Below are 25,084 nucleotides of genomic sequence, written 5' to 3'. Positions count from 1 at the left end.
GTATATGTAGGAGTGTGTGTTTCCATACAACCTTTATAAAAACTCACACTAATATAATTAGCATTGTTGTAACAGGTTTGCTGACACATTCATAGTCTCTATACATTTTAACTCACTTTGGTTTTGACTATTCAGGCCCGAACCTTTGATAAAGCCGGGTCACATTACCCCCGCTGACACAGGGGGGTGAGTAATTCCGACAGAACAAAGGACACGCTCTGCACTGGCCCTTATCACCCCCTCGCAGGTAAACAAGCAAACACAATGAGACGCGCACACAAACACTTAAGGACACATGCACGCGCACACCCACCAGGACACCTATCATTTGCGAGCGTGCACAAACAATTTGGTGCAAACACACCGAGCACTGGAGGTCACGGTGATGAGGAGTGATGAGCCCTGAACTGGAGCTTGTCTTTGGCTCTGTTGTTCATGCGCCTGTTATCAAGAATGCGCTGTTGTCAGGATCGACATCACTTACATTGATGAGTCCCAGCCACTGCTACAGAGCGCTGATCGCCTTTTTATTTGCAATGTATTAATATTCAATGTATTGTGTGTCCAAATTGCACCACATTCAACCTCGCATTTCTTTGGGCCCTTAAGAAACACTTGTCAAGATGAATGGTTCTTCAGATACACAAGCCACATAGAGACAGACAGGTTTCTGGAATTATTAGAGAAATTAGGTTTTCTGACCTGGGTACCAAGTGAAAGCCAGACAATGACAGTGCATGAGCTCACTCCTTTCAAAGATTTACACCAGATGCTTCCCGGTTTGCCAAACAAACTGCTCCCTCTGACTATGCAGCAGTATTAATGTTCATCTGTGCTGTTACCAAACCCATTTGTACATTTTTTGGTCCTTGATTTACAGCCTTTTTTGTGCATCTGCATACAACAGGAATTAGTTTGGAAATTAAATGAAAAGAAATGTATGTTGAACAACAGCATGCAGAGAAACCAAGATCAAAGACCATTCAAATTCTGAATCCAGCAAATACTGAAAACAGGCCTGTTTTTAATGCCATACTTTGAAGTTCAACATGTTTGACATATTCACACACAGAGCATTCAAACTGTGAGTTCCTGAAAAGCACATTGACACCGACTGGGATTGGTCTCACATTCCGCAGGGGAGCTCAGGGAAAATGTGTGAGGCTCCTGGTTAGAAGAGGAAAAGCCTAAGTCCTACCTAATTCCTACGTTTTAGCATTTTTAACTAGCGTTCACAGCTGGCTGAACACTATCACAGCTGTACACGCACACACACATTATTCACGGGCCTTATGTAAATCTGTAGGCAGCGCGTTAGTCCATGTAAACATCACAGCGCAAATGCCCCTGGCAGCCGAACTTACCCCACAGATGGAAACAAGGGATCTTAGACAACCAGTCACCCCCAAACCCAGACAGGCACAGACAAAAGCAGGCGGTCGTTTTTTACCAGGGCGAGCTGATGTAGTCATTCTTTGCTGTCTACCCTCAACATTGTCCTCTCACTCTCTCTGACTCTTTCTTTTCACGGTCCTCTACCTTGACCTCATTCCCCTGCTTTTGATCTGTTCAAAAGAAAAAAACTGAAATGTCTGCAGACACACAGCGATGCAGCCGGACCGGAGCTCACCTCCTTTTGCCCTTCCCCATCTGTTTCTCCATTGCTTTACCAACACAACACAGTCACTCAACAGCAGTGCTGTCCATCGCTTTAGGAACGACAAAAAACATTCTACAACATGATATTTCTACTGAAGTTGGTGTTGTGTAAGAGTGTTGCATTATAGTTGTTTTGGTTTCACATTGCAATCGTATAACATAACATAAAATGTCCTGTCATCATCACCCACTGCTTCTATCTATACTTAACCTCAATTGGTTTGTGGATGGGTGTTTTGAATAGAGAAAATTAATGAAGCGAATAATTGGTAATTAATAAAAACGACAAGCAATCCTGAGAGCCTGGGCAACTCCCTTTCTACAGAGAGACCAGGAACACTTTCGCTTCTTTTCCCTCTTTTGAGGAAATTTTGGTCTGTTGGTCTAGACAGTAATCCAAGGCTCCTTTCAAAAGTGTTATTTTGGTTTGGACTAAACTGAAAAGCTTTGCAGCGAACAAGTTAAGTGTCAAAATGCCCTTAATGTTGCTTCTTTAAGTATGTTTACACATTAATAGTTACCCATCCTTCTTCGCAATGCTTCTCAAGTGTTTAGGAAGGCTGCATGTAATGAAAGCATCCTATGATTCACACAAAACAGAAGAGGTTTTAAGGATGAAATTGAATTCTCTTGGACTTATAGTGTTGACAATATCTCACAGTTTGAAAAGTATTTCATGACCTTAAAACAGAAAAAAAAAATTCATGTTATAATGAGGCTTGTCTTATTCAGACCAAAAGGGAAGGTCCTGCTTTTGAGATTTGATGCAGTGATCTGCTGGATGATCCTTCAGCCTGGAAAGACAGAAGGTGCTGGTCCTCAGGCAGTGTGTGCACTCCGAGCGATGTGAGGCAGCGTAATAACTCTGATTTGTATTTAGATACAAAATACTTTGATGTTTTCTTCTAGTGCCTCTTTGCCTCTACACGCCTTATTAATCATTTGTACTATTTTTGCCTGCTTTATGAATAACTTTTGAAATGTATCAAAGGCACAAAACGCACCTACTGTAAAACAAAGTCTCCGTCTCGTTGTGCAAACATGAAACTAAAACAGGAGCGATAAATGCCCTCTGGGCCTGGGTTTGATAAAAAGAAACCAAAAACTTTAATCTTTTTCAACTCTAGTAAGATTAGGGAGTGTAAAATCATGGAAATGGGCTTGTAATTGGCATAGCTTTCCATGAGTTAACGTCTGCGCTCATATAATTCAGCGATTATTCTTATCTCACTTTGGTGTCAGACGAGTGTAACTTACCATGAGAACACATTGGAGGGTTTAAGAAAAAAATCAAAAGGTCCAGTGTGTGAGATTTATGTGAAAGGAAACTATTGGCAGAAATTTAATGTAGAATAATCTTCATTATGTTTTCACTAATTAGTTTCATCTAAATTGTATGAATTATAGTTTTCTTTACCCCTGAAAAGACCATTTATATTTAAATACTTTATATTCACATCGAGGGGACCCTCTCTACGGAGGCCACCATCTTTTTTACAGGAGTCCAGACTGAACAAACTAAACACCTTTTGAGTTTTTATGATAATTGAAGCTACCACAGTTTCTTTTTCATGTTTGGAAGTGAGGCAAGGTTATTATAGTTTTGAAATTTTCATTAGTTTTTATTTTTATTTAGTTTTTCAGTTTGCTTTTTATTTCAGTTTAGTTTTAGTTAGTTCAACAAGTGATTTTTTTAGCTTCAGTTTAGTTTTTATTTAGTTTTAGTCTTAGTTTTAGTTTTTCCAGGTATTAAGAGAAAGCCTTGACTTGTGGAAGCTGAAAAAGGATGAAATAATGTGTGACACCAAATATGGTTCATCAAGTCCTTTAATTTCATTCTTTAACCATCACCTGCAGGACAGGCAGTAATCGAGGGAGAAAACGAAACAACACAGAAAACGAAGCTGAATTTATCTGCAATTCAGTTTAGTTTTAGTTAGTTTTGCATTGTTCATTGTAGTTTTTATTTAGTTTTCGTTTTTTTGGTAATTGTCGTTTTTATTTTTATTTCAGTTAACTAAATTATTTTTTCATTGCTAGTTTTAGTTTTAGTCTTAGTTTTCATTAACTATATAACCCTGGGGTGAGGTGAGGGCTTTTCAGCTGCAACATAAGCCAGAGTACCTGTAAAAGACCCATGCAGTCAGCGTTTTAAGGCAAGGAGATCGTTACATACGTATATCATGTTACAATGATTACATATATTATGTTATAATTGGAGCTACAGTGGTGCAGTTGTGTCAATGCTAAATGCACATGGTAGTTCAATTAGCCAGCTGTACTGCAGGCATACAGCTTTATTGAAATATGGGTTACAATGACTAAGTCAATCATCATTCCATCTTTGATATTGTTGCACTGAATATCAGGTTGCAGATTTTCCACTGAATGAATTTACCTCTCTACTGTGCTATTGTCACCATTGTGTCTCTGCAGTTTGCCAGAATAGGATCTTTTCTGGAACTGTGAAATGTTCTTTAGAATCAGATAATATCACGATTCATGTTTGCTACCACAGACGATTCAACAAAAATCACACATCAGCCATACACTGAGAACTGAAGGAGGTAGATGAATATGTTCAGTCGACTGAAAATAGTTCTATGGTTCTGTGATGCAATATCTGCTTCTCAAAAAAACCCACACAAACACACAAGTGACACGCTTTCTGTGCAATAACCACAGGATCAAAGAATATATTTTTGCATCTGACTCAGAGACTCCATGAGTATTCAAAGGAGGCTGGACTTTTTCAACCTGAAAGGTAAATACTCACTGACTGCTGAGAGACTCTGCTTTCCTCCAGGAGAAACTCCTTTGTGGGATTCCTTCTCCTGCAGTTACTGTAAGTACAGGAAATCTATCGAGTTATTTATGATAAATGCTGCAGAGTGGCCGACAAGTTAATATCCTCTTTCTCACAAATCAGCTTAAGGTTCCAGAGTAACTGTGATTCTCTGTCATAGACGAGGCAAGAAAAACACAACAGTGAGCGTTCATACCTGCTCACACATTCTTCAGCCTGTCAATGCTTGTCTCCAAACAAGAAACCCTTCCTCCACTCTATTAGTTTCTCACCACTCTATACATGCTCTTTCTTTCTTAATGATGTTTTAGCTACGTCCTTGGTCAATCATCAGGAAACACAGGTTTTCTGACAGAAGCCTTCTTGTACAACAGAGGAATTTCAAGAATGATAAGGATGTGCTTGAATACCATTAAATAAAATATCATATCCCGCGTCCATGTTTATCTGGCAGGTAGGATGTCTTGGAGAAAAAGAAACTCAACTTGTCGCAAACGCAGCTTGCCCTTGGAAACACACTACCACCCCCTTTCCCCCACACACACTCGCTCCATAAACTTTAATAGCTAACCCCACTGCAGACTAAGTGATAAAAATCAAGGCTCCCTTCACTCACAGTCTGTAAACATGACTTGGTAAGCAGGTCCTAAGCCCCATTCAAATCCCCCATACTGACTTAAATACAACATTTAAATTGCAGCACTGCAAACTTAAGGCAGTTTTGATGGACTTGCATTTTAATAAAACCTGTTTGCAAATGAGGCCAATTCACACGATCATACAGTAATGATAAGTGTTTCTTACCTGTCACTTACTGAGAGCTGCTATCAGCTGAACCTGATAGAGGCTGCGGTTAACAGCTTCTCCCTGCTCTGAACTTGGTGGTTGGAGTTGAAGCCCCAAAATGCAGCAGTAGGAGGAAGTTGCACGCAGAGCAAAGCAATGATGCGCTTTTATCATTTTAGCAGCCACAAAACATAAGCTCTTCATCCTGTTTGTCATATCACCTCGGTTATCTCAAGCATTGCATGTTGAACTAGTTTTCTGAGTCTGGCATCACAAAGACATTTATCAGACAAACAAATGGAGCCAGTAGTGTTGTTCATAGCAGAGTCACAACACTGAGTTATTCCATGTGTTCACATTCTTACATGGAAGGATACCAGCGAAAGTGCAGGTTGATATTTCCTGCCTTTATGCAACAGCAACAAGCTGCTAGCTCACCCCCAGGCCTGTAAAGCTACAGGCTATATTGAGCTGCTCTCTCTACCCCCACAACCCCTTTTTTTAGTGTCTTGAATAGACACACAAACATGCACACACAGTAATAGTACTATAATATGCTAGCTCATGCCTGAAGTGGTTGATAGCTCTCTTCTTCAGAGAACAGGGCTATAGGGGCTGTGAAAGTAAACAGCTCGGATCAAACCAACTCTCAGCTCCCTTTGAAGAGTTGGAGACAATTACGGAGATCAATGGTGCAGCCCAGAGGTGGTTAACAGCCTAGACAGGCAGACAGACAGGGATTGATGCCCCGTGAGATCCAGAGATGCTGCTCCTCAATGACTCCATTGTACAGTCAAATCCAAGGCGTGCTGCTTCCTCGCTGATCATACATGATGGAGCACAATGAGCTCTGCCCCCACTTAAGCTTTTATTAGAAAATAATGAGAGCTGTGTTTTCTCTGTGCTTACAAAGGACTGTGTCTGTATTAATGTGTGAAAGTAGCATGTTGCTTTTCTCTATATTCAACCTTGATATAATTTGTACAATGATAAAAATGGCATTGACAGACTAAAAAACTGCACTAAACAGTGTCAAGTAGGTGTTCATTGATGTGTGTGTGTGTAACGCCTGGTGTGAGAGGTGAGCCACAAACTGTAGCTTAAAAGCTCTGGCAGCGCACTCACTCTTTCTGTGTAGGAGTTTCAAAACAGTCTCTCCTGCCCTCTCCTTTCCCCTGGGGGATAACATAAAGGTAAGTCACTATAGAAGCTGCAGCTTCAGATGGCTCATGCCACCTTGACTCAGTGAACAACAAGATGCAGGAAATAGTGGGAGAAGTGCAATAGCCATCTGCTATTTTTGTTCCTCCGCACAGCACAGACATATTAGCTACCTAAATGACATATTTGCAAGTTGATATGAAACAACACCAACTAAAGAGCCTTTTGGACGAAATATGCTGCTTATGTGAAAGTAGAATTTGTCCTTGGTGGCTGTGAGATAGCAGATGAATAGATTCAGAGACTGCTTTTTTGTTGTGAACATTCATTTACAGAGCATAAGATTCTTCAAAAAAAAAAGAAATTAGATCAAAACAAATATATTTGTATTTCCCGAGGAGGGAAAAAGAAATGCCTCTTTGAAATGATTAATGGCTTCCCACCCTCTTTGAGCGTGCAGAGGGGAAACAATGATGGCTGATTTCAGATTATCATATAATTCCATCTGCGTTGACAGAACGCAACAACAAAGCGACAACATGAACAGTCCTGCCCCACAATCATTTACTTTTCAGTCCCCCGGGTGAGGGGATGAGGAGAGAAGCAACATGTCATTAATTCCATCAGCTCACTCAGCTGGAAGGAAGACAAGTGGCGATATTCTCTGATGTTTGCACACAGAGGTGCTTGGACAGAAAGTTGTGAATAACTGTCATGAAATGCTGTATTACATACATCTCAATTGAATAAACTGAAGGGTTTAATTGCAGCCACCAAGTATGCCCATAAAGTACACTGACAAGCACGCACACAATTAGAAACCTGCTTGCCCAGAGGCTGGCACAGGCACAGTGCAAGACCCTGGCATGGCAAGCACACACACACACACACACACACACACACACACACACACACACACAGTCAACAAGCATCAGCAGTTTCCACCAATGTCTCGCTCAAAGGAAACCATTACACTGCAGAAACCCGCAGGAAGCCAGGCAGAAAGGGGATTTTCTCAAGCACTTTTTTTTCTCTCTTCCCCTCTCTTCTCTCGCTCTCTCTCTTTCTCACTCAAAAATGGGGGGAAAAAAAACGAACTTACACTAAGCTACTTTACCCAGAGAAAAAAAGATTAGAGTCAGCCAAGCGTCTAATTCACCTGTGACCCAGTAATTCATTTGGCTGATAATCTTCTATTGCAGGTGACTCTAACAATCAACAATATGATGCATAGAGAGGCAGGGGAGGGTTAGGGGGAGGTACGGGTTGGACTGATTGGTGTGAGGAGATATTTGATTAAATTCTCAAATGAATAATGCATTATGAGATTGATCCAGACAAATCCCACCTTGAGGAGATTGGAGTAGGATGATACATGGAAGGGCTTTGTAAGAGGTTATGACAAAGGGGCGGTTTCTTGGAAAGGTCCTCTTCAGCATCAAGTGGTCACCTGCTGCTTGATAAGGCAATTTGCCATGCTTCATTTATATGCATGTCACCTGCATGCAAACAGAACACACTCTGACTTGCATGCACAGTAGCAGTTTAATGGAGATATCGTCCCAAAAGGATGTTGAATATGTCTATAACCTTTTCTGTCAAAGCCAAAGACAAGTTTAGAGTTAAAAGATGAATACCACAGAGTATTTATTGTCAATACAATACATCAGATGTATCTATACACTGTACAGACATGTAAGTACAATCTGTAATCAGTAATCATTTTCATGTGGAGTTTATGCTTTCACTTAAAGCATTGGTACCTTATCATCCCATTTAGAGTAAAATAGACTGTGTGACAGATAGATCCATCCAATGGGTGCAGATCAAGTGCAGTGTCCTCATCCTCCACAGGGTGTTTTACTGTGTGCTATCACTTGGATGGAACAAGTACGCATTTTGTTAATATGTCAATATTCTCATCTGACCCTTAACAAGAACAAAGTGACTCAACAAATACCCAGATTGTCAAACTATTGTATTTTCCAAAATGTCAAAGAAATATTTTATTGTTGCTCTTTGCTCTCGCTCCATTTTCAGCTTTTATATTAACTCTACTGCAGCTGCACATTGACAGAGGCTTAAGTTTTTGAAATACATTTATTTGCACATTAAATATGTAAAATAGAATGGATTGGTGTTTTCTTTACCTCTCTGTTTTTTGTACACTTATGATTGTTGTTCTTGTTGCATGCTTGTATTAAATTTGAATATATATATGTCAAGTTTGTGTTCTTTCTCAGTCTTGTAAAATGTGCCACTGCAAATACAATTGAAAATGCACTTAATTTGTTGGCACTTAAGTCACTGCCTCCAGTGCAGCTTCCCTTCAATGCTTGTGTATAAATAGACCATCGCTTGTGTTAACTTGTGGCTTTACCCTGGGAAGAAAGGGCGTCTCCTCGTGGCTACAGGACCAGACATCTGCTCAGCAGTTTTTATAAGTAATTAGCTTCTCTGCTTAGACTTGGATGGTTGCTTTTAATGAGTGTGCATTATACCAACAACTGTTTTCACGATTGAATGCTCACAACAAAACCTGGAGTGCACTTAATTTCCAACAATTGTTAATATTCACTGGCACCATGAGTCATTTTATTGGAGCACATGTCAACACAGTGGGGTGAACAATGTGGGAAAACAGAGTAATTAACTGGTGTCCTCCCTAAATACAGTAAACAGCAGTTTGAGGTATTGTCAGCCAATGGAAGTGAAACCATTAAGCGTTACAGCGAGAAAACACTTTGGAGGGAGCCTGAGATGTTTTCAAACACATCACTCCAGTGTGACATGTTGCTCTGCTAACAGCCTGTCCATGGAGCTTTTCAGACGCCATGTGAGACATACGGAGTGTTAACCTGACATGGCAGAGTGAGTGCTCAGCTGTCAATAAAAATGCATTAGAGTGTTTAAACCCACTATTCTCTAGGGTCAGAGACCGTTTATTCCCCTCCCATTCTCATCTGTCTGGCTCCAGCACTTTTACAAGTATGCTAAAGTTAGCAGGATTTTCTTTTTATTAAGAAAAGGCAACCAGGACAGTGCTATTAAAGCTTTGAGGAAAATCTTGCTCTAGCTCTACAGTACAAGGTGAAGCAGCACTTAAATTCATTACTCTCAAATGTTTCTGTCTTCTGAAAGGCTTGCCATACATTATGCATCCAAAATACTAAAAGCTGCCACAAACTCTTTATGATGAGCTTGATTTTTGATGATGTTTAACGCACAAGACAGATTTTGCCTCCTAATGCCTGTTATCCATTTTCTATGAGTGTGGCAATAGACCGTATAAAGAGATGGATGACGCTTCCTTCCACTATCCAGAAATGAAGCCAAAATATCCCAGATACAGATGCTGTATTTTCATAGCATCAAATAACCAATTAAAAGCCTTACACTTGGGGGGCCTTCATGTTGTCCATCTTCATATACAGTAAATGATGTGGCCTCTACTACTCAGTACTTTTAGATCTCTTTAGTGTTTTGTTTATGACAAAGTTTCCCAAATTATAATTACGGCATGCTCTCTTCTAACTCTAAGTTTGAAATGCTGAGGCCATTGGCAGCAGTAATGTCTTAAACAAAATTCAGAGGCTTAATAATCAAGTGAATAATTAGCAAAGCTGCAACAGCACTGAAATTTCTAACTTTGAGAAATTAGTTGAAATTAGGGAGCAGTCATGAAAGAGGATTTCCCAAGAAAGCCTGTGATGCTTGATGGCTATTGGGCAAATTAAAGAGAGGCACTTTCTGGGTTTGAAGAGGCAAGTGGAAGTTCACAGAAGTGTAATTGTGCAATCCATCAAATGCAGTCTTTGTTGTCTGCCTGGGTGGAATGCGATATTGAATGCACATAAATGAGCATAATTTATGGCCAGCTGGAATGGGCAGAATGAGAGAGTGAAAGTGGCAAAAGTGGAACTTCTGTGTACAGTATATCATATCATAATCAGTGAAACTACAGCAGTTTTCCCTGGCAAAAGAGAACGCATTACATCATGGATGTCTGTCGAAAGCCAAGAGCTTCTCCCACACACCCACATCTGGTGCCAGTGTGCAGTCTGCGTGGCTCACTCTTAATCGCCATGATTGTTAAATATAACGATCTTTCGTCATCTGCAGAGATCACTTATGTCTGTTGTGACTCGCAGAAGTCGCACTTGCGCTTCAATTTTCACAATTGATTCAAAAGTTTCTGATTCAAATAAAAATCAGGGAACTAAAGCAGCTTGCTACTGAGAGACCTGGTAGAAGAACTATTATGGTGTTGATTACCCTCATTAAACAGAAGCCACATCATGTGTCTCAGCCTGTTTCCCATATGTTGTTATTCATATGGTCACTGGTTTGGTCCCTGAACCAATGAGAACTTGGGAGAAATGAAAAGAGGAGTGCTTGTGCCGTCTCTCAGTTTCATCAATGTGATGTCCTTGGGCAAGACCCTTGAGCCATCAACCATACAAACAGATCAGACTATCAAACTTATGTGAGCAACTGTGTCCCAGGAAATAAAGCGGGTCATCTGTTAATTCCAGGGGTGGCGGTTCAAACCTTGGTCCTGAATGTCATTGTGTAGGGTGAAAGAGATGCCAACTGTTAAGTGTTTTTTCCATTAAATCTACAACATGTAATTTGTTTCCTAATATTTTACTGAGATATATCCTGATGTCTGAAGGTGCTGATAAAAGTCTGTCTGAGCCGTCTGCTGAGACCCTGTCTCATTGATCAGCCTGGCTGCTGGGCAGAGATATTCCCTTCTAAAGTTTCTGACACAAACTTGCCCTTCTAACCAGTCACAGAAGGCCAAAGTCGGTGGTGAGAGTCCATCAATACATGAACATGCTTCTGGTCTACTCCTCATGCACTGGAGACCTCAAACTTCTAGAAGCTCTTCGATGTTGTTTCTATGACGGACTCAGAGGTAAGCAAGCTCCCGGATCGTGTGTTAGTTTTGTATGTCGTTTTGACGTGGAACTGCAGTTCAGTGAATTTACCACATAGTATGGTTTTGCTGGAAAGATTCCAAGTGTTTGAAAGTGTCTAGTTTAATGTTTAAAAAGAACAACTGCTATCATGTTGACCACCATGAATTAATAATGGAAAGAATGTATGTTATGCATTACTTTTAATGAAACAATATTATAATGAAACAGACCATAAGATATAGAAGAGGCTCTAGACACAGAATACCTCTATTTTAGATAATAGAGAAAAAAGAACACATTATAATTTATAAAGCAGGGCATGCTGCTATGTACTGATTTTCTTTTTTGACATCTTAATGTACTTTGTCAACACAACACAAATAGGAGAAGAAGGTATGAATCCATTAGCATGACATGCAATCAATTAAAGCAGCAGACCTGAAACTCAAATAGAGAAAAATGGTTTTATGCTGCTTAAAGCCGAAATAAAAGTACAATTAGAGTATCTTCAATCTTGTGAGTGAGCATGTGAGCAGGTAGGGAAGAGAGAGAGGTCACTCGTTTGAGTAATTTTAATATTGCTAACTTGATTAGCGGTAATTTTCAGCGCTGGTGACATTGGCTGACATTGGCACAATGATGGTGAAGGAAGCAAAGTGACCATCAGACAAGAGACAGTCCTTATCTGAGGACTGTTACTCTCGTAGGTTATCACTGTTCAGCTGTCCACCCAATCACTACCAAGACCTTTCTTGGATATCTCTGAGATTGGTTCTTGTAAAAGTGTGTGTGTGTGTGTGTGTGTGTGTGTGTGTGTGTATCTCGATCTCTGACTGTCTGCTCTGTCTCCCTGTCTGCTCCCATTTCTCTCCCCCCTTCTCTCATTTCTGGCAGTAAACTTGTGCACTTACAGAAAATTCCCAACACATTGACACTCATCCAGCTAAAAGCAACTGGCTATGCCAGAAATATGTCAAGTCACAGTTTTTTACACATCATGATTATTGACAGGGCAGGATTAACTGAGGCCGGGATTCTCCATACTTCAGCAGTTCATAATTGGAGGGACAATTCACCATGGAACAGAAGCTGCTTACACAGGCCTCCTCAGAGGTGGCTAATATCTGCCAGTCAAACAGGCCTCAAATCAGTTAGACAGCAGGAAAAGAGAATCTGCAATATAGAGCTGGCTGGTAAAACAATATCAATAATAATCACAATATATAATTTCGTCAAAAGCCATATAGGAAAAGTATTGATAAGTAAGTATTGATCTAGAAACAGCAAAAATCAGACTAAATAACACAAAGATGTGACTGATTTCTTGGCCAATTGGCCTATAACTACAAAAGATACTTATTTATTTTGTCATATAATTAATGGAATTTGAACATTTGAATTTGATTATTTGGCAACCCTTTTTAATCTAACCTTAGTCTCCCAAGAGATTTTACATTCCTGAAAAATCTGGCAATTGACGCTAATGATAATTCATCACAACACATTTCTTGCATAAAAATGCAAGGCTACAACTGATGATAAAAATAACAGACTGTCTTTTGCAAGAATAGTGTCTATCACACTTGTCAATGTTTTCCCACACACTGAGCTAAATGTGTCGATTATGAATGCTTGTATCTAAGCATGTACAGTTTTTTAAATTGACAAGTGTGACATGAAGGTTCTGTTTTAGCAAAGAGGGATTATCTTTTAAATGTTTAGGATTATTTTGTTTAAGGTTTCTTTTTTGTACGTGACATTTGAAATCCAAAAGAACTACATAGGTCTCATTCTCTTAACACTCAGTGGTGAGTCATTTCATTGGCTAACTAAAATGAGATTCACATCCTGAGATTCTCAGTGTAGTCCAACAGCATGTACTTTTAACATAGCGAAAATGTTCTTCCCACATGGGAAATGTTTGAAAATCAAATCTGAGCTGGTATGAAAAGTCAAGCAGGGGACCCAGTGAAAATTCAACAATCCCTCCTATTTCGAGGCTCCCCTCGTACAACCTCAATCCAATTTCCTCAGTGTGTGTCTGTGTGTGGGGGGGAAGGGGCAAGCAATTTGAGATGCAACTTTGATCGGTTCTCTTCTCCATTGCCTTCTGAATCACAGATATCTTGCTCAGTCCCTTTAGTGAATATGGTGTGACTGTGCATGTGTTTATCAGGCCACCGGACAAAATGGCCATTATTGTAACACAGTAAAAAAAAAAAAAAAAAAAACATTGCCGGTGTTTTACTTGATTTAAAACATTTTATGGCAGCTTTATGGAAATGACTGCTGTTTTACCCAGACAGGGCCTTTTGTTTGCCACACTATTGTGCACATCTCAGAGACCAATCAAAATTTCTCGCCCTGGCCAGTAATAGAAATGCAAACTGAAAACTGCATAACACGTTCGTTCCAGATAGAGGGGAGCAAAGGCAGGGTAAATGAGAATGTGATTAGAGAGAGAGGTTCTTACAGAGGCAGCTGTCTTATTCCTTTATACCACAAGAACACTCAGTAATGGGTTTGCTCTGACAGCAAACCACAGGTCTGTCATTAGCCGCTTGTCTCCGAACCTCTTCACAGAGGTAAGTGAGCATAAATGTGAGGCACCAACACAGAAAAATAATCTTATGTGCCTCTTCCACATGCTTTCAACACGTCTATTTATCCCACCTCTTTCAGATAGGCCCTGCTCTGATTTCTAATAAGCTTTGAAGATAATCAAAGGCTGCTACGATTTATTTGATGTGCCTCGAATGGTTCTTCTGACCACATCGTCCAGCTTTCTATACAGGTAAAAGTATTCATTAGAAACAAGGATTACCACCCAGCAGATGTATGCCTCCATCAACCAGTGCAGTTTCAGTCTACATACATTTCTTCCATGACTCATGAGTTCATGTTTGGGTCCAAGTGACAAGTGGTTAAACTGTAAAGATAGTCCCTAAAGGCAGACTTGAGATTTCATGCTCATGTCACCGTGACCTTTGACCACCGAAATATAATCAGTCAAACTGAACGTTTATACCAAATTTCGTGAAGGTGTTTTTGCGATAGTGTTCACAAGAATCTGAAGAAAGAAGCAGAGACAACCCAAAAACATGTAGAGGCATGACAACAGTGGGCTCCTCCAGCATGTCCCACAGAATACAATGCATGTCACACAGATATACAATGTGGCAATGGAGCAAAACAGCAGACATTTTTTGGTTCATTACGAATCAGTGGCGAGACAAATTAGAATATGGTGGGGTGCCAAAGTCTAGATAATAAAAGGGAAGCACTAGCTTCTCTATAGCATGTCTTCAAGATGTAAACATTAGTTACACTTTGAATCTGTGTTTAACTCATAATATTCACTGCTTATGATAAAACAGCTGTAAATGAAGGGATCTCTGTGTCAAGTTTAGTCCCTTTTCAGCCACAGTGAGAATTTCTTGATTCAGTGATCAGAATGAGGGCTGAAAGGTAATTTATTGCCCCTCTGAGTCATTCAGTTACAGCTAAGACTTCAGTGACAGAGTAAGGTTAGACTGTCATCCTTTGACAACCAGAGTTTGAGGGGGGGATCACTTACACCTGAGAGATATCTAACCCGGCCGTACTCCTTTTCACACCTCCACTGACCGACTTATCGCTCTATCAGCCCTGTGCACGCTCTCAAATATTCATGACCATGCAGCCAGTGTCATCTTAGAATATCTAAATGGGAAGCCCAAGGCAGGGGGAAATCATCCTACTATAAAATTCCCCAGTCCTCTACGAATGTTAAAGCAGTTGTCTATAAACCACGCTCCATCAGTTTCCTCCTCCTCAGTGTTTCAATTTCATCCCCCTCTTATTTCCACACCAAAACTCCTATGGTGAAAAATGCAAATTTTGCAAAGTTTCTATAAACTGTATATATTTATGTTTAGCGGTTACCATGCGTGGTGTGTACCTTCCATTGTGGAGAAACAGCTCATGGCACAATGTCTGCTACTGAAGCTGAAAGTGAAATACAAAACATTTGACAGCTGATTTGTGAGACACACAAAAACAGCAAATTGCCCTCTCATGGGTACTCTCTCTCAAAAAATTTAACATGAAACAAAAAACCTGGGCTGAGTGATTCCTGATCTGATACATCGGCGGACTGGGGCTGATGCATTGTGCCAGCTCATGTTCAGGGTCACGCCTTTGTCACCTAAGGACTCTAATGAAATACAGAGAAGCACGCTGTGCCCAGCCGACCGGGGTTGAAAATCCAAAAGCCACAGCACGAGAGCACAGGTGCCAGAGAAAAACTAAATAAAGAAGAAAAAAGGACCTTCAAGTATTTTCAAGGCCATGATATGAGACATACAGAGAGAAAGGAAGAGGGAGTTTGTTTTTTTCTGATGTTCACAGGAAGTTGTGATGCAGCTCATCCTTCAAAACTTTTTCAGCTTTGTGGGCACTGCAGGGTGTGAAAATGAGTGAGGAGTTTGAAAGGCTCAACAGGACCTGTCCTGTAAGTCTGCTGGTTCAAGCTTGAGTGAAATACTGTGTTGTACATCAGATATATTCTTGACAGATTGACAGGAGCTGATGCAAATACTCACTTTCACAGACTGTGTGAGGTACAGAATGACAGACAAACATTCAAATCCATCAAGTCATTAAATAAAAAACGTATCCAGTCGCTGGTGTGTAGGATTTAAGTGGATGGTTCTGTAGAAATAGAATATAATTATTCACAATTGCATTTCCATTAGTGTATAATCACCTGAAACTAAGAATCATTGGTTTTCGTTATCTGAGCATGTGTCTTTATATCTACAGTGGGAGTGGGTTCACAATGTTGCAGTGCCATGTTTCTACAGTAGCCTAGAAACATTAGCTCTAAAGAAGGCTTTTTGTATTGTAACATTACCTGAGGGCCACCTACATTCATCCACCTACGTAGTTGTATAGTAGTTGCTAGATGCAACTAAACCCAACACAATGACCCCTCAAATTCCGTTTGTACAGCACCTACTGTGTGAAAATGAAAAATATAAGTAAAATGTCTTTTATGACGTTTCATGAGCATCAAATAAATAACTAACAAACCTACAGGACAAATGAGCACTTGAACATAATTCAGTTTCAAAAGAACTGCCGAAAATGAGACAAAAATATATTTGACATGTAGTTTCACTTTTTGACACAAATGAGCCATTAAACAAATGAGCCATTAAAACGCTTTGGCTTCACTTTTGCAGAGCCGTCATTTCGTCCATATGTATTAAAAGTCTATGGATCAGTTCTGAAAAACTTCTTAAGAAAGCACAGAACATAAGAAATACTCAAGAAGGTGGGTGGAGAGTTTAAAACAGTGTTAAACTCACATCTGTGATCTTCAATATGAATATTCAGGACAAACTGTAGCGTGGAATAAATCTGTGTTCTCATTGTAAGGGAATTTCATCTGGGATTTTATCTAAGCCTGCAAGTTTTAGAGGCAAATGATTGAACAGCTGGACACTGGTTAAAGTCATTATACTGCATATACTGAACAAAAAAATACATGTAACTGGTGTGCAACTTGATCAAATCAAAAATACAACTTTCACATAAACTGCTGCAGTATTGTGTGTGCAACACTTTTTTGTTGGGTAAAAGTAAGATTAGATTTGTGAGCTCATCAAACTGCAACAGCACATGTGTCATCAAGAATAATCTAAACATTATAAACAGATTTATTTAAACTGGGTACATGCTCAGCAGCAAACTTGGGAAACCTTCTCAGAACTAACTTTGTAAATTCCTGGCACAGTGTGACACAATCTGGGTAGAAGCTGGAGCAGGATGAATACATTACGAGCTGGACGGATTATCAGCAGGTGGAGTTTGTATGAGCTGCAAATCAGCTCCCCTCCTTGACTTTATTACTGGGAAACAGACGCTGAGGCTCGCTTCTCAAGGGAGAACACTGTCTGCAGGAGGTGCAGAGTCTGATGACATAAATATATACTGTCCTAATTCTCACTATATGGAATACAACATATACTCGTAAGACCAGATAAAAAAACATTTCAGTTAAACCTCAGCAGACAACAGAATAGGGTTAGAACTTAGCAAAGCTACAACAACATTATCTGAAGAACGATAAAATGTTGTTACATTTATTAGGGTATATATAGGTATAAATAAGTGAATTCATATTTATGTGAAAATATATATAGCCAACATTTCATACACTGCAGGGAAAGCAACAGTCTGTGTCATAGCATCTGTTGAAGTGACAGAATGAAAAGACAGCTCCCCATGATGTTCCTATTGATATGAATGAAAATATTATTGCAAGGAGCTGGTTACTTGCTGCTGCTTCAAGATGAACTGTCCTGAGGTGTTGGATGGAGCTCGGGAAAGAATCTGAGGACGATCTATCTGATCCAAATTATTTCACTGAATAAACAAGTAACAAATGCAAAGTGCCACACCAGAGAAAGAGTATTTTTTTTATTTAAGTTATTTTTCACACATTATATTTATATACGAGCCTCTGCAGTACTAACTCCCCTCAAATGTCACGCTCTACCAGGTGTGCTACTGGAGGACTCCATGTGCTGCATGTTCAGTAGGTGTTTTTGATAAAGGACTCTCATGACGTTTTGGTGTTTTACTTGCAAACGTTTTATAGTATGCACAGCAACAAACGGTCATTGTAAACTCCTCACTTCCCATGCCATAAAACTGATAAAATGCAGCTGCTCCTTGTAAAATTACAATCAGTTTAAAAACAGTGTCCCAAGGAACATACACACACTTTTCCCCACAGTTATACACAGTCATTTTTACTCAGATATGAAGGAAGACTGCTGCCACTGTAGACGTCTGTAATGGTGTCCTTTCTCATCATAGAGCTCATGAATGTTTCATTGTAGATTGTGACCATTAAGATTTGGCACCCAGGGTTGAGTGGGATGCTTGATTAAGATCATGCATTCACCCCCACTGAAGAACCTCCTATAAAGTCTTTTAAAATGTCTGAATCAGAGGGCCAGGGCCATTCAGGATTCTATGTCTGGCTCTCTTTCCCATTCCCACTGATGTGCCGACTGGTTTTCCCAGAGGATCACTTCCAAAGGACGGGCAGCCACGCACAGATGCTTATCAAAGGCTACACACCCTTTTCCTTCAAAACTAAAGGCAAAGGTCTCGGTCTGATACAGACTCAAATGACTGATAATACATTGCCTGCAATATTTAAGCACACAACTTTTTGCACCTCCAAATCTGTTGGATAAATTTAAACATAAAAAGATTCTGCAGCGGATTTCTTGCAGCTTTTCATGTTCATCCCCTGTAAAGTGTAAAGCTCGGTGCTGCACAACTAACACTTGACACTGGCTTTGAACATATTCTCATCGTTAACGTTCACATGTATTCACACAAATACACACACACACAAACACAAACACACACACAGTAAAAAAAACAACTATTTACTCACTGATTCCTGGCTCTTGTCCTTTGAATCATACACAGTTAGCTTGACTAGTGTCTCCGGGCTAGCAGGATACTCTGAAGGGAAGGTCACCCCCGTCAGAAATAGTGGGTCTTTGTTCGCCTGTCAGAAAGAGGGACAACACAGAGAAGGGGTGAGATACTGCATGTGTGCTTGTGTGTGCATGTGCAACAGTGTGCATCTTCATACACATTGATTCTGCAACACACATGTTAATAAAAACGCATGAAGCCAAAGGGGGAAATGAAGGGGAGAGAAGGGATTGGGTGTGTAAATGAGCCAACAGCTGGGCTTGGTCTGTCGCACCCCCCCCAGGTCCCCTGGCCTCTCCTGCTGCTTCTCCTGGGCACAAAGGAGGAGAAGATAGAGCTCTCCCTGGTGGGTCTACCTGGAGCTCTGGCATAACTACAGTCTCCAACTGAGACTGCAGGCCAGGAGCAACAAACGTTGACAGGTTAACTGACACAGTGGCGATGTGGCAATGGGATTAAACCAGCTAGAGCAGCCAGTGTCAGGTTTGCAAACATACCAAAGGGCTGTATAACATTAACTCAAATTCACTTGCAAACTCCCTGAAAAAACAATACCCAGCTATGGCCTTTTGAAATGGATGGTTAGTTTTCCCATGGAGATCTGCAGAGACCTCTGCTCATAACACTGTAAAATGTTCAATGTAGCAAGGGTGTGTTTACCTCAGATTTGAAAACCCTCTCTATGACCACTGCAGTGCCTGCAGAGTGAAAACCCTTCTGTCACATGTGCACTTTCACCAATCGGGAGGAATCCTCTACAGCGGAGAGAACGTTGGAATAACATAAGGAAGATTTTTGCACCAGTATCTATATCCTGAAAACAATTTTCTTGAAATACATGAGACCGATGTTGTCAGAAATGTTTTTTAAAGATTTGTGTTCCTTTGCAAAGTGATAATCTGACCGTATCATTTGAAGATTTGCTGCAATTTTAGAAGTAGCTGGGCACATGTTGCATTCTAGAGGCTCTGCAGGCTCAGGAGCCCACTTGGTATCATACACTCATCTCTCTCACAATCATCCCTTTGGATTTAGGCTGATAAGGGCAATATACCTCCCAAATAAACTCATTTCAATTAGTTCTTTTTTACCAGCCGGTGAGGGGCTTTCCTTGGAAGACTCAGAGATTGTTGAGCCATTTGTTGTCTATTTGTACCAAATCAAAGCATTTTGTGTTTACACTGGGGGCTTCCGCTTCCTCTGCTTCTCTCCAATGGGCGTCTCTAGAATGTAACCCTTTGGGACTGTGTGGGGACAGGCTGGGGAGTGGTAATGAGGCTGACACAGGCAGGCTAGCACTTATGTATGAATGTATGGTCACACCCTTGGAGTTAAAATAAAGAAAAACAAACATCAGAAAACAAATTAAGGCTGGTGAGTAGGGAATATTGATATATATCACGGTAATTATATATAATAAAAATCTATACATGGTAAATGTAAGCAAATTCACAAGTAAAATAATCAAAGTTTAACTTAACTCTTACCACATGCAGAGAAACATTTTCGATTAATATTTTCCTGCAAAGTAGTTTATCAGCCAATAAACCAATTTATTGTTTGTCATAATTACATGATCATATCATCAACACATGATGTCTCGGCACAGTTGTATGCAAATCCCATATGGTACAAGACTACGCAAACTAATGGAAAGAAAATCTATTTACAGGGAGATTTGCATCACTGTTATATTGTTGTCAAGTCAGAATGTTTAAATATCAATACTTCCGCCTTTATTTCTCTATTTAAATAAATGTGTGGTTTAAAAACAGTGTGCAGGTGTCTCTTCTCATTTATTACTAATGTTAAGAATAACAAGCGAGCACACTGATAACTCCCTAAATTATTATTCTGATATTCACAACAATAAATGCTAAATTATCATTTAACCACCTTTTCTGTTTCTCAGTAAAGCATAACATGTCAACTCACCCTCGTCCCCGGCTACAATAAGTGGTGTTAAAGCATTGGGAGCCAAAGCATGAATCTCCCCTACAAAGACGCAGTGTACCAACACACGCAAAAAGACAGAACGATGTGTCTGACTGCACACATACATATGGAGGAAACCCAGGGACCCACCACCTAACTGTACCACTAACCCACTAATCCTTCTGAAACCCTCCATACACTAACAGACTGGAAATAAAACAAGTCTATTGCCTCCTGCGTCAGCCCTTCTTGACATAGTAATACCCCTCTTGATGCCCACTGCCATTTTCCGCATTTTATGAAGGTTTGTGTTTTGTATACAACAGCATCCTAAGCACACAGGCCTATTCAGCACAGTGGGTACAAACACGGTGGAACCAATGAACTGGAGCTCAGTGTAAATCTGGACATATATCAGTACTGTACACTGACAAAAAGACAGACAGGGCCATTATACTCAAGAATGTGCAGGTACACACACACAACCACTTACACACACATGCACACGTTGCACCTCCCTCGCTGGCACACTGAATAGGCATCATTCAGACTTACCAGCATTTTTGGCAGCCTCAGCTGTGGCTGGATCTCCGCAGTGCTCCTGATAGGCTGAGATGAGCTAAAGCGGTAAGTCTGTCTCCATTTACACACAGAAGTGAGCAAATCTGTCATACAAGTGGTCAACATATGCTATGGGAGACAGCTGCTCCTCCCCTCTCCTGTCTTTTTGTCTGTTTGGGTAGCAAACCTCCATGGAATGGCCAATTTAGACCATTAGAGGGTGTGCGTATGTGCGTGTGTGTTTGAGTGTGATTGGGTTGGGGGGGATAGGAGTATTCTGGCTTGAGTTTCCCTACACTGGAGGTTTTTCTTCCTCCCTTGACCAATCATAATTACACTCGCACAGACTAGACATTTTGGGCTGGTTCCAAGCGAGGGGTTCTTTGCTTGACTAGCATGACATCAAAAGCCGTTTTATCCCCTGACTTTGTGTGACGTCAAATCCCCTCGAGTACCACCTCTCCTGGACCCATTGCCCGTGTTTTAGGAATGGGATTTTCCCTACGCAGACATATTAGGGTTTGGCAGAAAATGCCCCTCTTTCCATCCCACTTTCTCGTCTCTTGAGTCATACTGAACAGAAAGCATGCGTATGTGGAAAACAAAGCACTTAAAAATTGTCACAAAAAACAGAGTATTTTTCTTTTCACTGAGCACTCAGCATGAGATATACCTCAATAAAATTTGTTTAAGATCTTTCCTATTAAAAGAGAATTAGCCGGTTTTAGATTGCCAGTGGTTCTTCAACAGTAGTTAAAGATGCAGTGCCCACACGAAAACACACACATTCTTCATGGAGATAAAAAGTGTCTGACTACAGTGGAAATACGGAACTTTGTAACAGTTCCACAGCACAAGATATATTAATACTGCTGTGAATGAACTATGTACTAATATATTAACTAAGAAAGTATTATAAAAATACTGCTCAAGAGTATTCAAGTGCAGATCCAACATGATTAAATGCCATCCAGCTCTTTGCATCTGTCTCCTGTCTTGTGATTCATATATAAAACTAGAGAGACTATGTAGCAGCTGGCACACTCCATCATTTATCCTCTAAATTAAACTCTTAAATCATATACTGTGGATTCCTGATAATACGCCTATCACATGAGTAGGTCTAATGCTCATGTGAGCATTCAGTCAAGACTACAATGAGAGTCCGGTAAAGCTGACAGCAGCTGTTGAGAGCAGGCATCCAGGGAATGTGACAATCAGGAGAAACACAAGTGGCAGTTGGGCTGTCTTCACATTCATATTACACACACACACACACACACACACACACACACACACACACACACACACCAATGCACCGGTCCTCCTCTGGCCACACAGGTTAATGAACCTCTGCATCTGTTCCTGATGTTAATGAAGAAGAAACCATACTAGTTACTGTTGTCCTAACATGTGACCTCCGACACAACACAAACCAGTCTGTCAAGGTAACATGGAACTTTTACCATGTTGTGCTGCTTCTCCGTTAAATAACATTACTGATCTAAATGACCTGAATTCTGTGTGAAGTGCCAAATATATTGAGACACAAAGGAGTATTGATGTTCACTTATAACACTGCAGGCTAATAAAATGGAGATATGTATATACAGAAAACTCCACAGACTTTCTTAAACACATCTTATAAGTTTGCAAACCTCTCTTTAAAAACTGTTTGTAAAATCAAATGGAATGTGCACATACCCTGTGTTTGTGAAGTCGAAAGCAATCCATGTTCCTCAGCTCCTGCTTCATATCCTGAACACTACAGCCATGAAATCAAAACTCCAGCGGCACTAAGAGTGTCTGCAGAGCTGAGACCAGCACAGAGTATCCTACCACATCCTGTGTTTCCCCTCTCACACACACACTGCTGTTCCCTTGACAGCACTGAGGGGAAAAGCAGTTGAAATACAGTCTATGAAAGGAACAGTTATGCTAATTCAGCTTTACTGGATTAGCAGGAAAATAAGTGTGTCCTTTTTGTGCGTCAGGAAACTCTGCCCTCACATGATGAAAGAAAAAAATGTGTGTGTGTGTGTGTGTGTAAGTGGGTGTTCCATGGTGGGGTTAGGGGCAGTTGTTGCTGCCCAAAAAAAACACACTTGTGTGTCTGTTGCCTTTGCAACAGCAATGTGACACTGGAGGCAATAAAAGCAGCACATAAGAAGGTCAACTAACACAAAGCACTCTCACTATAGGGAACTCCTGAGCATTCAAAGCCACAAACACACACTGAATATGCTGAGAGATGATACTGATTGAAAGCCCAACTCACACTCTCATAGATGTCTGGGACTCAACTTTCACAAGAAATAGATTAACGCACATCGTCTGTTCCACTTCGGTGAGTCAGATGGGAAAAAGAAAAAGTTGAGGGACAAGAAGGGTCAGACAGAGATGGAGGACACCAACCAAAACCAAGTGACCCAGAGGCGAAGCAAAACAACAAACATCAAAGGTCAGAGAAAGAGACAGGGAGAGGATGGTGCGTGTGAGTGTGTGAGTGTGTGTGTGAGTGAGTGAGTGGCCTTACCTCCACTACCTCTGTGCAGGCCTGACTGACGAGGTGCTGCTTGTGTGGATCTATGACAGCCACCTGGACCAAAGCATTGGGCTTCCTGTCTCTGCCCGAGGCCACCAGATCATTACAGGCTACAGCGAAGAAATGAGAGAGGGAGAGCCGATGGAAAGAAGAGAGAGGAGAAGATGATGAGAAAACAGGACAGAGGGGAAGAGGAGAGCAAAAAAATCAAGATAAGAGGGCGAGGAAAAGCTTTACAGTAGACACAAGCCCTGCAGATGAAGAACGTGGCAACAGTTGACAAGGCAAACACAGAAAACAAACATCGGAGAGGAAATAGAAGAAAACAGCAAAGGTAGGCGTTTTATAAAATATCTCCTGTCAGATTAGAAATCACATGCTAGAGAACTAAAGAGCTGCATGCCCACAAAGGAATAGAGAAATCTTCTGTCCTCACTCAGTGCGAACAACACAATAAAAGATAGAGGAAATAAATAAATCGTAGATACGCAGAGATATAAAATTGTTGCATCAGCAGTTGATTAAAATGGCAGCCAAGCAAGCAGAACGCCCTCTGGCAGGGAGATATTGGTATTATAAGGGCTTTCATTTCTGATAGCAAAAACACTCAGCTCTGCTTCCATGGACAGGAAGAATATGCATCCCACAAATCATTTTTAGTAAATGTGGCGCTTCCTGGTTAGGACCAGAGCCCTCTCCTAAAAACGATAACACTCGCTGATCCCATCACACCTTAGTTAATGCATCTGTGCTTAATATCTGTTGATGTGAGTCAGACATACTGTAGTAGAGTTGCACTTTTGGCCATGAGTGCTAAATCAAAGAGAAACACAACTGACCATCAAGATGTCTGTTCCCCTTGGGCAAGGGAAGACGCTCATTTCTGTGCTCACAGTTTTTCCAAACATGAAATTAAAGTTGGGAGTTCTGTTCACATCTGCTTCACATGGAAGGCCGACAACGACATCCAGCCTGATAACAGGTAAATAACACCATATGGCTCTGATTTTACATATAAATAAACCTTTGTATACACTGAACAAATTTCTATTCAGCAACCCGATTGGATCCTGTCCAAGACCTGTATTTTATCTACCCACCACAATTCTGGCACGTAAACAGCAATTGATCTGCTTGTAGTGCCGAGTCAGTTTCACACGTTACTTTGAGGAGAAAAAAAAACGAGTCTCGATAATATTC

The 25,084-nt window shown here is 40.6% G+C and overlaps 1 protein-coding gene across 13 annotated transcripts in view; it reads right to left on the bottom strand.

Annotated features, from left to right (window-relative positions):
- Window positions 1-25,084, bottom strand: part of inpp4b (inositol polyphosphate-4-phosphatase type II B) — a 183,097-nt gene that overhangs the window by 76,195 nt on the left and 81,818 nt on the right. For 7 of the 13 annotated variants that reach the window (XM_020101330.2, XM_020101329.2, XM_020101333.2 and 4 more), the window contains 2 exons: window positions 23,876-23,994; window positions 18,797-18,913 (listed from right to left, as the gene is read on the bottom strand). In XM_020101330.2, coding sequence (XP_019956889.2) covers window positions 18,797-18,913; window positions 23,876-23,994 — 236 coding nt within the window. Of the gene's footprint in view, window positions 1-4,435; window positions 4,633-5,269; window positions 5,369-18,796; window positions 18,914-21,333; window positions 21,352-23,043; window positions 23,270-23,875; window positions 23,995-25,084 lie in introns of those variants that run through there. The other 6 variants (XM_069530708.1, XM_069530709.1, XM_069530707.1 and 3 more) reach the window with 6 other exon arrangements.

The sequence above is a fragment of the Paralichthys olivaceus genome, chromosome 8, assembly GCF_024713975.1.
Source record: "Paralichthys olivaceus isolate ysfri-2021 chromosome 8, ASM2471397v2, whole genome shotgun sequence".
In the NCBI taxonomy this organism is placed as follows: domain Eukaryota; kingdom Metazoa; phylum Chordata; class Actinopteri; order Pleuronectiformes; family Paralichthyidae; genus Paralichthys; species Paralichthys olivaceus.
The sequence above is the reverse complement of the archived record's forward strand: the minus strand, read 5'-3'. Positions and strand labels throughout refer to the sequence as shown.